Source organism: Sinocyclocheilus grahami, unplaced genomic scaffold (assembly GCF_001515645.1).
Source record: "Sinocyclocheilus grahami isolate Dianchi unplaced genomic scaffold, SAMN03320097.WGS_v1.1 scaffold18.1, whole genome shotgun sequence".
Classification (NCBI taxonomy): domain Eukaryota; kingdom Metazoa; phylum Chordata; class Actinopteri; order Cypriniformes; family Cyprinidae; genus Sinocyclocheilus; species Sinocyclocheilus grahami.
The window spans coordinates 2,946,085-2,960,835 of record NW_015505197.1 but is presented as its reverse complement, the minus strand read 5'-3'; the positions used below and the strand labels follow the sequence as shown (position 1 = coordinate 2,960,835).

General features: G+C 37.8%; 1 protein-coding gene across 3 annotated transcripts; it reads right to left on the bottom strand.

The window, feature by feature from the left end:
- Positions 1-263: 263 nt before the first annotated feature.
- On the bottom strand, positions 264-13,897 carry LOC107553573 (N-acetyllactosaminide beta-1,3-N-acetylglucosaminyltransferase 2-like). Of its 3 annotated transcripts, none has more exons than XM_016235851.1 (3): positions 13,650-13,897; positions 3,553-3,683; positions 264-1,560 (listed from the first exon to the last, which is right to left on the bottom strand). In XM_016235851.1, exon 3 carries the CDS (start codon positions 1,540-1,542, stop codon positions 352-354), a length of 1,191 nt encoding a protein of 396 aa, XP_016091337.1. In that variant the 5' UTR covers positions 1,543-1,560; positions 3,553-3,683; positions 13,650-13,897; the 3' UTR covers positions 264-351. The 3 variants fall into 3 exon arrangements, with proteins under 3 accessions (XP_016091337.1, XP_016091330.1, XP_016091344.1); XM_016235844.1 differs by having other exon boundaries at positions 13,808-13,897; XM_016235858.1 differs by lacking the exon at positions 13,650-13,897 and adding an exon at positions 4,339-4,503.
- Between the last annotated feature and the right edge of the window lie 854 nt (positions 13,898-14,751).

Genomic DNA, 14,751 nt, shown 5'->3' with positions numbered 1-14,751 from the left:
ATCACATTAGAACAACGGTAAAATATTAAAGGGATAGTTCACCCAAAATTTGCTTACTATCTTGTTGTTCAAAACTGCAGAAGAATACATTCTGAAAAATGCCTATGTTCATATAATGAAAGTCAATGGGGGTCCAAAAAAACAAAAAAAACTGGATCCCACTGACTTTCATTGAAAAATATCACAGTGTTTTTCTGGTCAAACAAACGAAAGAATGAAATAAAGAAAGAAAGAAAAGGAAACCAGTCATACAGGTTTGGAATGTCATAACGGTGAGTAAATGATGACAGAATTAAGGTTTTTGGGTGAACTATCCCTTTAAAGCAACCAAAACCCTGGATCAGCAGTTCACTAACAGTTCAAGGCTGGGTCATTCAGCCAGGCCCAGATTTGAATCATATGTTGAGGACTTCTGGGATGGACCAGCATCAGGCTTTTATAGGCACAGGCATTATTGCGATATTTCGCCTCGATATCAAAGGTTCTGAAGCCTTTGTGCTTCTCAGGGGCAAGGCCCAGCTTCTTAAGGCACATACCTGTGTATACATCATCAATGGGGTAGAGGGGCACCGACCTGGAGATGTTATGAAGTTTCTGGATCAGCTGTCCCGAGAACAAATAACCGCCCCCACCTGCATAGGCAGGGTACGTTCCAACAAACATGCTTTCCGGGATAAAATACTTGACCTTTTTGTCTCTATGCGGACCAGCGTTGGTGATCACATCTCCTACAAACAGTTCCTTGGCTTTGGCATGAGAAAGGTTGCTTAGGAAGTCTATAATGCGGATGGTGTTAACAAAAACATCGTCGTCGCCCTTGAAAATGTAACTGACTCCAGGACAGCGGGTTCTCAGCCATTCCAGGAAAAGCACTTCCTTGATGGTGAGGTTGAAGAAGGTGTCCCTATAGTCCCATTGAAGAATATCTCCATGGATGGAGCTCTCATGGTGGAGCATCTTTGAGAGATCAGGGAAGTGGTCCTCCATGGCTGCGTTTCCAAGAAGAAACACCGTAACGACCGTCTTGTTTGCAAGGTGACCAGCTTTGCCCCACGACTCGCGGATGGCCTGACGTCGATCAAAGTGTGGGACTAAAGATTTAATACCTAGCAGGAGGAACGGTGGGTCTTTGCACATGTTTGGCTGGTCCACCACGATGGGATAGGACCTGCAGCGCATATACAGCAGGAAGTCCTTGAAGCGATCCGGTAGCGAGTTGTAATCCTTGACTTGGGTGGTTACCCTGAAGTCTGGCTCACAGGAGTCCAGACTGACTGTGTCGTTTAGCCAGTCTGGAAGCTTATCAATTGTGAAGTTGAGCTTTCCTAGGTTGCGGTTGTTGATGTAGTTCAGCTGTTGCTGCAGGCGATTCCAGTAGGTGTCACTGGGAAGATCTTTTGCCCAGAAACGCTTCGTGGGAACCAGCTGCTTATTTCTGTTGCTGTCGCCCTTCCCAGCATTGCGAGAGACCTCCACCACTATGAAGATGAACACCATCGTCATCATCACCATGACCTTCATCTTCCTCCGAGGTCCCTGCATGGTGTCAAGAGTCACCACCTAAACAGCAGAGATAAAAAAATAACATGGGTAAGGACGTTAGGGACTACAGACTAAAAGTTGACTAGGCAGCCACTGGCTCCTAAAACTAAACATTTATGAGCCAAAGTGATAGAGCTGATAATAATTTATCAAAAGTGACAAAGACATTTATAAACGTTACTAAAAGGTTTCCATTTAAATAAATGCTGTTCTTTTGAAATTTCTATTCATCCAAGAATCCTAAGCAAATGTATCACCGTTTCCACAAAAATATTTAGCAGCACAAATGCTTTCAGCATTGATAATAAGAAATTAGCACCAAATCAGCATATTAGAATGATATCTGAAGGATCATGTGACACTGAAAACTGGGTAATAGCTGCTTAAAATTCAGTTTTGCCACAACACGAAAAATGTACAGCAATTGTTTTAAATTGTAGCGAATTTAGCTCATGGGGAAATATGAATAATTAACCATAACTAATTATGATTAATTTAATAATATTTCACAATAATTGATCAAATAAATGCAGCCTTGGTGAGAATAAGAGGCTGCTTTCAAAAAGGTTAAAAAAAGAAATGAGAATTTTTTACTTGTTTGGAAAAAAAAAAGGGTCAAAAAGGTTGTTAACCACATGCCCCAAAAAATGTACGCGACGCAGATAACCACAAAGCAAATCCTGTTTGATGGTAAAACACGTAATGCTTCAAAGATTGTTTGTGCAGATGATGGCAACTAAAGTGTTTGAGTACTGCATGCTAATAATAATAATAATAATAATAATAAAGCGTAAATGTCAACCATAGAAGACTAAAGTTATTGTAAGTCGAGTTACTTGAAGGACCAAATTTCAAGCATGACTGTTTTCATTTTAGACCGGCAAGCTAAAACTAAACTAAGAGAATCTCTTTATGTTTAACTCTATATGAGAGTTAACCCGCAATTTCATAAAGAACACTTTTTGGGAAGACTTGTAATAATTTTGTCTCTTGACATTCAAAATTCCAATAATATGAGATGTTTCACTTCGGACAATTCACATTTATTGAAGCCTAATATTACTTCCTTTATTTAATCTAAAAATGTCACTTTCTCATCCACCTGTTGCTTCTCTTTCACCAACTCCTCCCTCTTTCTTTTGCTTCATTGCTTTTGTCTCCCAGCAACCCCTCTGCTCTGTTACACATGGTTTCTCTCATTTATTCAACTCCACATTCTACAGTTCAGCTTACTTTTCCATTCTTTCTGCTCTACCCTAGCCCACTTTCCACTCACTCCTGTCTTATACTTTGTATAACCCACACCCTTCGCTGTAACTCTCTAAGGGACACCAGTATAAGGCCTAATATCTCCTATGGAACAGAACTGTATGTTAAGAGTTTAGAGGTAGTCTAGCGTAACAGGTACGACATAAAGGACTAAATTTAGAGTGGCCTCATGAAGCCAGCTGGCCTCTGGGATCAGTGGTGATTTAAAGACTACATATGAGCCAGTCATTGATTTCCAACAAGAAACAGCATTATCTTTTTGTTTTGACTTGAAAAATGCATAATGTCCAAACTATAAACTAAAACACTTTTCTTATTTTAGTGAATTATGACTAAATATTGTATACAATAAATGTTTGATGTCAATAATTTAGCATACATGTCATTTATGATCATTAAACTGCATTTTATTATATAATGATCAAAACTAGTACAAGGGTCAACCACACCCAGGGGGGCCGTAACGATTCCAAGGGCCCTGATCAGAGAGGGGGCCCGATGCAAACCCTGGCCCGACACTATTTCTACCGAGGGGGAAGGCAATTTTAGCAAGCTGTGGTGTGCTGGATAATTTTTCTGTTATATAATGATCAGAATTATATCTGCCAGTCACCTTGCGCTCGCTCTCAAAAATAAAGGGGCAGTGGACAAGAAAAACTAATACAATCAGAATACTTTTTTCTCAGCTAAAATACTATTGAATTATGAATGAATTACTTCGGGTCATGTGTGCCTGTTTACCTGTGCACAGGCGAGACTGTGGAGGGCCCAGATTTATGGTGCGCAGGTGCTAGCAAATGTTTTTAGCCCATCCTGACACACTAACAGAGCGAATCACAGAAACAGGGATGATGTGGAGAGGAGATCCAGATCTGGGGAGAAAGAAAAACAAACATATTTTCCTGCTGCTGCACTAATGGATACATGGAAGATTTTAGGGAACATCAGTGCCTGAAACAGCAAAAGTAAACAGTCTGTTCACACTTGAGGATTAGTCCAGGTGGTTTGAGCTCAATTATATGTTGACCTTGCTTGAAATCACTAGGTGAAAAATATCACTTATCATTGAGTGACTGAAAATCTGGTGTATGTAGTACTTTTCACAAAGGTACATCAAGCTCTAAAGCTAAACAAATTCTGAGATTATTAGCAATGAACACTCTTCCCTTCACACCCTCTTCCACTGTGACTCCACTCAAATGTCTACATATCCACAATGCAAATCACTGTTTGAAACTGACAAATTGAAATGGAAACAACTAAAATAACACATTTAATACATCAGGCCTGATTTTTTTCCCCCCATAAGAACATGACGTATATATAGTCGTAAGAACATTTGTGTGTGTGTGTGTGTGTGTGTGTATATATATACATACATATACAGTAAATACACACACACACACATATACATACACTGAAAAAATAATAATATATATATATATATATAGTACTACAAACAAGCAACAAACATTACTTAGCTTTTCTAAGCGTTAAAAACATTTCAAGGAAATCTCACTCACTCACTCATTCTTCCGTGGGTAGCAGGGGGTGAAGAGGAGGTGGGAAGATAAAGCAAACACTGTTGCCATGGAATATAATGAGTCTACGACAAACCCGTCTACTACTGAAATGGGGTAATAAGTAGGCCTACTGATCTTAATGGATGGAAGACTCATTTTTGTTAAAGGCATCGCCACAACAATGAAAGCCATGTCCAGGGCATAAAGTACTTTTGAGGGCACTGATGACTTGTGCAAGAACTACAATCCAGACATTTAGTGCATTTGCTCCTATTCTCTCTGACCGTAAGTGCACAAAGTAGCTGAAGAGTTCCTAGGAGGTGAAGTCTCTTATTAATAATTAACACTACATTTGCTGTGTAAACAATGAACTGAAACACTCTCCACCTCACATCAACAGAATAAAGACTCACACTGATCCTTTCACTAGCCCTTTACAAACGGTTTAACTCCATTCACTTTTACAATCCAGCTCATCTACGGTTGTGAAAGAATTTTCCTGTTTTGTAAAACCAACCAACTTGTTGGTTAGGAAAGGAACTTAAGCAACCGCCCAAAATCCAAAGCAGAAACCATAGCAACTAGGCAATGCCAAAAAATAGGATTATACACCGGGGTGGTATATATTTTGTGCTGCTGCTGTAGATACATTTACATTTGTGTGTATGGAGCAGGGGTCTCCAAACTCGGTCCTGGAGGGCCAGTGTCCAGCAGAGTTTAGCTCCAATTAAACACACCTGCCTGGAAGTTTCTAGTATGCCTAGGAAGACCTTGATTAGCTGATTCAGGTGTGTTGAGGCAAGTTGGAGCTAAACTCTGGAGGACAACGGACCTCCAGGACCGAGTTTGGAGAGCCCTGGTATAGAGTATTTATTTGTATTTTTGCACATCTCTCAGCAGGCAGGACGGATTTAGATTTTTTACATGTGAGAAAAGGTGAATGTAAATGTAATGAGAAATTAAAGAGCGTTGTTGAGAACTTGTCCAGAACGAGTCAAAACAATTAAGAATCCGATGTTCTGCCTTTTGGCACAATGCAAAGCAGAGCTGAATTGACTATAGCTGCCAAGCAACATCACGCCTTGCTGCATTAATACAGAATTCAACTGACGTGTGGTTACAGGTGTGCATGTATGGTTAGGTTTTCTCAATTTCAGAGATGGAATTATGCGTATTACATTAGCTTTCCTGTCTTTACTCAATTTTTACGAGATAAGCCATTTCTGTACTGATGCCAAACTTCAATTCACTTCACATTTATTTGTATAGTGCTATTAATATAATTGATTATACTTGTTATATTACATATACTCAAACTTATTTTTCTTGCCTTGGTAAGTTCTAAATATAAAGAGAAATCAATTTAAGTATTTAATTCACTTATTATGAAAAACTGGCATTAAAACACATTAAAACTCTTAGCTAACTGGCAAAAGTAACCCTACTATGATATATGGTTCAACAATTAATGACCCAATACACACAAAAGATGTGCACTTCACAAAAGTAAACAGAAAGTCCTTACAATCATAAGTCCAACAATATGGAAATCTGTAAACATGACGTATGCTGAACAGGAAAATTAACAATTTTGTTTTGTAAAGTTCTCAAGTTTACTTGAACCATGTTTACCCTCAATGCAGGAGAACCCGTATCTATGTAGTCTGTCATATTTTCTTTAAAAAGCCATTAACCAAACTATGCAAGGTTAAAGGATGAACTATGCAAGGTTAAAGTGTCACGCAACCTGTCCATGTTGGCATCTGACCGATTCGTCACATTTCAGATGAACTTGTAGAAACATTTCAGAGTTTGATTGGATGCACATCCGTTAATGTTGTGCTTAACCCTTTTAAAACCTAAAATGTCTATTTATTTTGCCAACCAAGCTATACTAAATACAAAATGCAGCTAATTATGCACTGCCCACAACCCTTAAGGAATAGACCAGTGACCAACCAGATGAGAACCACTGTCCTAGTTGACAAATAATTACATACGAGCAAGAAACCATGAGACAAAACCAATATTTAACGTGTGTGCATGCATGGATGAACGTGAACAAACTAGATTTAGCTCCAGTTGAGATTGAAAGCACTGTCTATTCACCCACTCACTGGTAATAATCTCTGTGCAACTTCCAGCCCATTGCTGTTGTGAGATTTTAATGTCACATGAATAATAATGTTTGGGTTAAACAAAAAGCAAGCCGGCCATTCTGTGATGAACTACCTGAGCTCAGGTGCACGGTGATGGTAAACTCAGACATGCATGTGGATTGAATCATTTTTAAGAGAGCATCTCTCAAAAGAAGGTCGCAAACTCATCTCTGTATAGGTCAAACATCCTCAAAAGATCACAAACACATTGACTCAAAAAGATCAACAGAAAACAATGACATTAAAAAACGGGTCCAAATAACTAAGCATTACTAAACACACAAAGATGTTTCTCAACATTCTCAATGTTACTCAGAAGACAGGATACAGGTTTAACTCATTCGAAATACTAATGCTTAATGTTACACTGTCAGATATGCAAAAGAAATCTATCGTATCTCTTGCTCTGGCTACTGTGTATAGACCACCAGGGCCATATACAGATTTCCTAAAATAATTTGCAGATTTCCTCTCAGACCTATTGGTTACTGTTGATAAAGCGCTAATTGTCGCAGATTTTAATATTCACGTTGATAATACAAATGATGCATTAGGACTTGCGTTTACTGACCTAATAAACTCTTTTGGAGTCAAGCAAAACGTCACCGGGCCCACTCATCGTTTTAATCATACGCTAGATTTAATTATATCGCATGGAATTGATCTTACTGATATAGATATCGTACCTCAAAGCGATGATGTTACTGACCATTTCCTTGTATCATGCATGCTGCGTATTACTGATATTAACTATATGGCTCCGCGTTATCGTCCGCGCAGAACTATTGTTCCAGCCACCAAAGACAGATTCACAAATAACCTGCCTGATTTATCTCAACTGCTCTGTGTACCCATAAGTACACATGAACTAGACGAAATAACTAGCAACATGGGCACTATCTTCTCTAATACATTAGAAGCTGTTGCCCCCATCAAATTGAAAAAGGTTAGAGAAAAACGTACTGCGCCATGGTACAACAGTAATACCCATTCTCTCAAGAAAAAAACTCGTAGTCTTGAGCGCAAATGGAGAAAAACTAACTTGGAAGTTTTTAGAATTGCGTGGAAAAACAGTATGTCCAGCTTGTGCCAATGTCTCAAGACAATACCATTCAAAAGTTTGGGGTTGGTAAGATTTTTTTTATGTTTCTGAAAGACGACTATTATGTTGCTAATGACTGCATTTATGTGATCAAAAATACAGTAATATTGTGAAATATTTTTGCAATTTCAAATATCTGTTCTCTATTTTAATAGAATTTTCAGAATCCTCTACTCCAGTCTTCAATGTCACATGATACTTCAGAAGCCAATCTAATATGCAGAGTTGGTGCTCTCAATGTTGAAAACAGTTGTGTTACATAGTATTTTTGTGGAAACCGTGAAAAGTTTTTTGATGAATAGAACATTTTAGACACTTTTGATGAATTTAATGCTTTTAACTTTTGAATGGTAGTGTTATTTGTGAAGGAAGAAATGTGGACAAAAAATATTTAAGCTAATCTTTCACATACACGGCTTGGCAACGTGAAACAAAAACAAGGCCATTACCAGCCTATCACCTCCCCTTTAACAGTATATATCTCAAGTCTCTTCAGGCACTAAGTAGATTTCCTGGAAGAGGATGAATTCGCCATCACTGAAACTAATTGTCTGGGTGGAATTTTTTCCCATGTGGCGGCTAAATGGAACACAAGTGACTAAAACAAAATGACATGAAAAAGTCACATTAAAGGATCTCAAAGGACACTTCCGAGGAACGCCGCTGCATGCCAGGAAGGCCCCCACCCCCCCTTAAGAAACTGACTGCCTGCTTGCTGTTGTCTGCAGGTTTTTGCTCAGAAAACAAGCCTCTATACCTTTAACATATCCTGCAGGTTACTTTGAAAATGCTTGCGTTTAAACGGGTAAAACGAGACTAACACGTTGGGGGCACAAGCTTACATTAAAGGGCATTCCTTGAGTCATCATGGAACTGTATAGGGATTTACCCTAGCTAGTCAAAAACCCCACTGACGCACACTAAGCACTGCCTGGTCTTCCTACTCCTGCTCATCATGCACAATGAAGCACAAGTAGAGAAAACATGTCGTCCTTCATTACTTCAAAAATGTTTTGGAGTGCTAACATTTTTTAGTATACAAAGAAAATCATTGATGCAAGAAAATATACTTCAGTTTTTCCAATCCAAACGCACTGCCACAACCTAAAAGACTTATGAGGATGTACTAAGCCCAAGCACAGACTTGAAGACCGTACATTCCCTAAGAGCATGCAATCTTTGCAATCATGCTAACATTCTACATGCTAGTGAAACCCAGGCAGGAATGAAACGCATTCTGACTCCACAGTTAAAACCACTTGAAATGGTCACCAGCGATGAAGTTAATTGTTACAAATAAATTCTCATCTTTAAATCTAAAACTATTTACAAGTTTGTATTTTAAAGTCAAAATATGTTACAGGGATATTTCTAGGAATCTAGCTCAACTTCCTCTTTCCTGTACTATAACTATAACCAAATGTTAGAAGGGTGGCTCCCACCATGTTTCAAACCTTTCTCTCCCTCTAACTCGAGTGCCCATCTCTGCTTCAGAGTACTCGGTTACTCATGCTAATCCATAAGGATGACTTTCTTTTTTCCAGGATTTGTTTGTCCTTCTCTGAGAAAGGGCATTCAGAATCAAACAGGTCTTAAGAAACATTCATGCAAGTTAGGGCTGTGCAATTAATCGCATGCGATTGTCATGCGCATCTTGTCAGTAAAGCCGGTTCCGTGATTAGTAGTAAATCTCCATCACCTGCTTTCAGATGGAGCGGCATTTACTACACAGAGCCGTAGTTCAGTGACAATCAGGCAATATCGCATTCATTATCGCAGATTGAATCGCCTTTTGAATTTTTTTTTCTACGCAGTTTGGCCGTTCGTCCACACGCAAACGCAGCACCAGGTTACTGAAACCGAAGATTTTTGAAAACACCTGCCAGGGTGAAGATTTTCAGAAACTCCGGATGCAGTGTTGTCATGTAGAAGGCGAAACTGGAGTTTTGGCTTGTGACGTTGGAGCCTGCGCTGTTATCTCCGCCTACTTGGCATCCAAGATGTAGGGGACTTTGTTTCTTCAGTAGAACACAAAAGAAGATTTTTAACTCAAACCGTTGCAGTCTGTCAGTCATATAATGGAAGTGAATGGGAATCAACAAACAAAACCAAATTAAACCCTGCGGCTCGTGACGATACATTGATGTGTAAAGACATGAAACGATCAGTCTGTGCAAGTCTGTGCAACAGTATTTATATCATTTTTTACCTCTTTTACACCGCAATGTCCAACATCCGGCGCGTGACGAGTGTACGCGCTCTGGCATAGTAGACATAGATATATGCAAGTAGATTCCCGCGGCCCATAGAAACAGTCACTAATTAGGCATCTACGTATATATATATATATATATATATATATATATATATAGGTCTACTATGCCAGAGCACATACACGCGTCATGCGCCTGATGTTGGACATTGCGGTGTATAAGAGGTAAACAATGGTAAGGGTCAATGACGTGACAGCTAAATTTTCTGTCTGATAGCATTTTTTCAGTTAAAAATTGGTTTAAATACATAAAAAAAGATGCCATATATATATATATGAAGGACCTCTCCCATGAACTCACTTTAACGTTTCAAAAAACATTAGTTATTTGTAATTTTTCTGTTATTCAAAGTGTCAAAATATCGTGTGGTGTGACCGTCCGGCCATAACTTTGTCATAATCTTTGAAATAACCCTAAATTAATAAAAATTAACATTTGTTATAAACAAAAATTGTATTTTATAAAAATTAATTTTATGCACTATTTGGCATGATTTCCAAAGTGTTTTGTAATCCCGTGTAAAATTGCAAAGCATTTGGATTTATATTTCATAACATACAAACAAACTTTGTCTGATGATTTCCATTTTATGAAATATCATGTGGTGCGACCATCAAGAAACTACCATTTTGGGACTTTTATGTTGAAATCCATTCAAAGGTAGGACTTTGCATCATATACCAATTTGCTAAGGACCCATGGAAGCATCAAGCAGGTTTAGAAGTCTTTCAAATTTGGGCTGGTATGTAGTTACCAAACGGCTGGTATGTAGTTACCACATTTGGATATCATGTGGTATGACCTCAAAAAACAATGAATATTAAGTTATTTCTGCGAGTATTTATTTTCATTATAAATTTCATAGTGACCTTTTTGTGGGAAGCTAGCTTGTTTTGTTAAGGTGGCCAATTCGGTGCTTGTAAATTTTGACTGAATTTGAAAATATCATATGGTGCGACCAAATATCATGTGGTGCGACCACTGCAGAGTGTATTCCATTATAGATATATGTCCCAGATTGGCAGTTTTTGTGCTTTTATATTCAATTGATGGTTTTAATACATAAAATATCTTATTTTAGTATAATTTGGAATAGATTTTTATGCAATTTGGGTCATTTCAGACGGTTTATGTTTAATCTTAGTATAATATGAGAAAAAAAATGCTAAAAAAAATAATTCAGAGCATGTAATTTTAGTTTGGTAATTATGCATTTATTAGTAATTTATTACTAACTATTTAAATCTATTCTGCCAGATTCCACTGCCAAGCAAAGTAAAATAAACACTCACCATAGGCAGCATGTTAACTCTAGCACAAACCCCAGATGTAATTTTCTACTATAAGAAAGATGTTCGTGTTGTTATCTCAGAACCTGAGCCAGCAACCTCCCCCTACTCTAAATTGAACTTTCGCAAAGACCTGCCCCCCTTAGTTACTGTTGCTACGTCTGACAAACCATGGCACTTTTATGCCATACATGTTCTCACGCATTGAAAAATACATCACAGAGCAAAGAGGACACTGAAAAAGTCTTGGTGTTCAAATTGTAATTTTTTAAAAATAAATTCAAACAACAAATACTGTTTTGTGGCTCTTTAATGTGCACATGAACTGATCATCTCTTCATCTTTACTATTCATAGCATGAAATAAACATGAATGAACATCAGAAGGTATCTTGTTTCAACTGTGAAAAGATGTCAATACACACCATTTTTCAAGTTCAAGTCCACCGACATTAATCTACTCTCCTGTCTGGTTTGACGGATTTGGCGTTATAATATGTCAGACTGCCTGTTAATCAAACTCCCGGCGAAAGGGTCAATTGAGCAGTCAATTTGGGGCAAAGTACAGAAATAACTGGGGCTAAAGAAATGCCTGCAGTTAATGCCATGTGCTGCACTTTTCACACTTCTCTTTAAATAGATTTTTAATGATATAAGGTCTTTGTGTCATTTGGTGCGACCACTCATGTGGTGCGACCAATAATAGCAATAACTGTATTCAATTTTAAATAAAATATCTAATTTATATGGTTGAAATATGAATCACTGCTACAGTATGCTTAAGTAAATGGTATTTTTTTTAAACATTTTTATCAGTTTTATGCAATTTACAGGAAAAATAAGTCTGTTAACTATATTTAAGAAGGCAACTCTGAAATTATAGAACAAAAATAAGAGATCATCATTTACAAAAACTCAAATTAAATGCAAATACTTTGTTTCTAAACACTTTAATTACTGAGAACATTTTTTTTTAAATGTTAAGCATGTTAGGGAAATTATGATTTTAATATAAATCATGGTTGCACCACATGACATTTTTTAAGGCTACGGCCAATTCATCTAGATGAAAAAAACACTATAATCACTTCATTTAAAATTTTAATATGAATTTATATGTACACAACATTCTTAAAGTTTGAACAATTACAATAGATATTATAATTTTTTGTATTTTAATATTGGCCTGTCGAAAATCCTTATACGTCAATGACCCATAAATACTGTTCAGTTTCTTGCACAGACCTATCGTTTCGTGTCTTCACACATCAATGTATCGTCACGAGCCACAGGGTTTAATTTGGTTTTGTTTGTGTATGTTTTTTTGACTCTCAAAGCCATGATTTCCATTCACTTCCATTTTATGACTGACAGACTGCAACAGTTTGAGTTAAAATCTTTGTTTGTGTTCTACTGAACAAAGTCACCTACAACTTGGATGCCTGGGGGTAAGCAGATAAACATCACATTTTCATTTTTGGGTGAACTATCCCTTTAATGTAATTTCTAACTGACAACTGTAACAACAAATAAAGTTTAGGGGGGATAGGAACCTGTAGCTGAGAGGAAGAACCTTAAGTTACATTATTAATTCTTGTTTAGGCTGGATTCATAGAGAGGAAGAATAAAACTAGAAGAATTTAAAGGTCATTTCATGTATTTTAACTGAAAAGCCTAAAAGACATTTTGATTCACTTTCCACCTGACTGTGTAGGAGTCAAAATGCAAACACACACACACACACACACACCATAAAACTGCAAAATGTTTGATTAAAAAGCTATGGAGATTGTTATGAGTAAATGATGCATTTTATATACGGGAAGAAGAATGTTCCTGTTCATACCATTAACCCAATAGGCTGTTCTAAACCGACAGTTACACCATATACCATCTGTCAAAGTAAATTCATCCCATGTACAGACATGATCAGGCAGGTCACAACCTGATGACAAAGACCACGAGTCCAACCTTATGAGGATTCATTTAAATGACAAAAAGTGAAACTGAAAAGGGGGAGCAGCTGATATCCTCTATTACTGAATCTACAACTAACACTCATTTTATCTAATAAAATCTAACACCGATATTGTATACACCAGATAGGCTACTCACGTAAGCATTAATATAAACAGCTTCCAATGACACGAACCCTGGCAGCGACTAAATTTAGACTGCTTCGGAGTAACTTTAGTTATTTCTCGGAATCACCTTACCCTTTGCTTGGATTTCCGAAGCTGTTCACTATTTTAACTCTGACACGCAATCTGTGACTGTAGCTCTCTCACCCAGGTGACGCCGAACAAGCTACAAACTTTACTTCTCAGTCCGACCGGTAAAATGCCAAAAAGTCACCCATATACACATTCACTTTCGCTAAAACAGTATTTGTAAAGAGAACCCGTTTACACCTTTATTTAAACAAAGCTGTAAAACAAATAAAAAGGGGTGTTTGCGGACTGTTTTAGCGGACCTGCTAACGTCAAAACTCACCCGCACGCGGACGACTCCGCGTCGCTCTCCTGGCCGCGCGCACAACATGAAAGTTAAACATTCGGACCTCTTGCTATCAAACCTCAGCGAACACCGACTGGAAGCGAACTGATCTAATGCGAAACTTCTGCCTTTATCTTTGTAAAAGTCATTATTACCTTTCAGCTCCAGCTGTGATAGCGTGTTCACATCCTGCCTGTCTCCAGATCTGCTCATGATGATCCACTCCTCCCAGGGCGGGGTATAAACCCTCCTTACTATGTATTTACCATATATTCACTTTGTTTACAGTGCTCTATTCCATTCGTCACTGGAATGAAAACGCATTGCCTAGTGTTTGCCTGGAAATACTTCTGAAAGTTCCTTGTACTTCGACTGGTTGATTTATTTTGGATTTACATCGGTTTGTAGGGTTAAATTCAGGCGAATACTAATGTATAAAATGTAAATGATATATTTAATTAGATTTCAAATTACTTTAGCTCATTCTAAACATTCATGTGAGGAGGAAAGGCTATAATAGCATCTGCTGTAAAATAATACCTGTGTTTGGAACATGTTAGCAGGTTTCTAGCTAGTCTAAACCAACAATAAACCACTTACCAGCTGGCCATATGGTGGTTTAAAGACCAGCCAATGACTTGGGCCAGCAAAACAAGCTGGATTTTCCAGCAGGGAGTTAAACAAGCAATGAACCGACCTCAAACCCCACCTCAAACCAGCCTGACTAGAAAATACCAGTAGGGGGGAGTGGGGTAAGTTGAGCCAGTGGGTTAGTTGCTCCACCCCCTGTATTCTGGTAACTGTACACTTTTACTGTGACCTTGTATTTTGAAACCACCCATCATTTCTGCCAGTCTGTGAAAAGGAGAAACGCATGGGAGGAGTGAAAGGAAACCGTTTACTTTAAAAACTGTTTTTGGCTTGTCAAAGTAACTGTTTTTAGCATAACAGATGTAATAGCTGTTACATCAAAGCAAATTTATCCAGGTCTAAAAATATTTATCATGCATATAAGTGATTTAGCAGCATATAAAACCATGCAAATCATTTAGCTAAATATTAGCCTGAATTGGTGAGCTAGCTAATTTTTTTTCCCCAA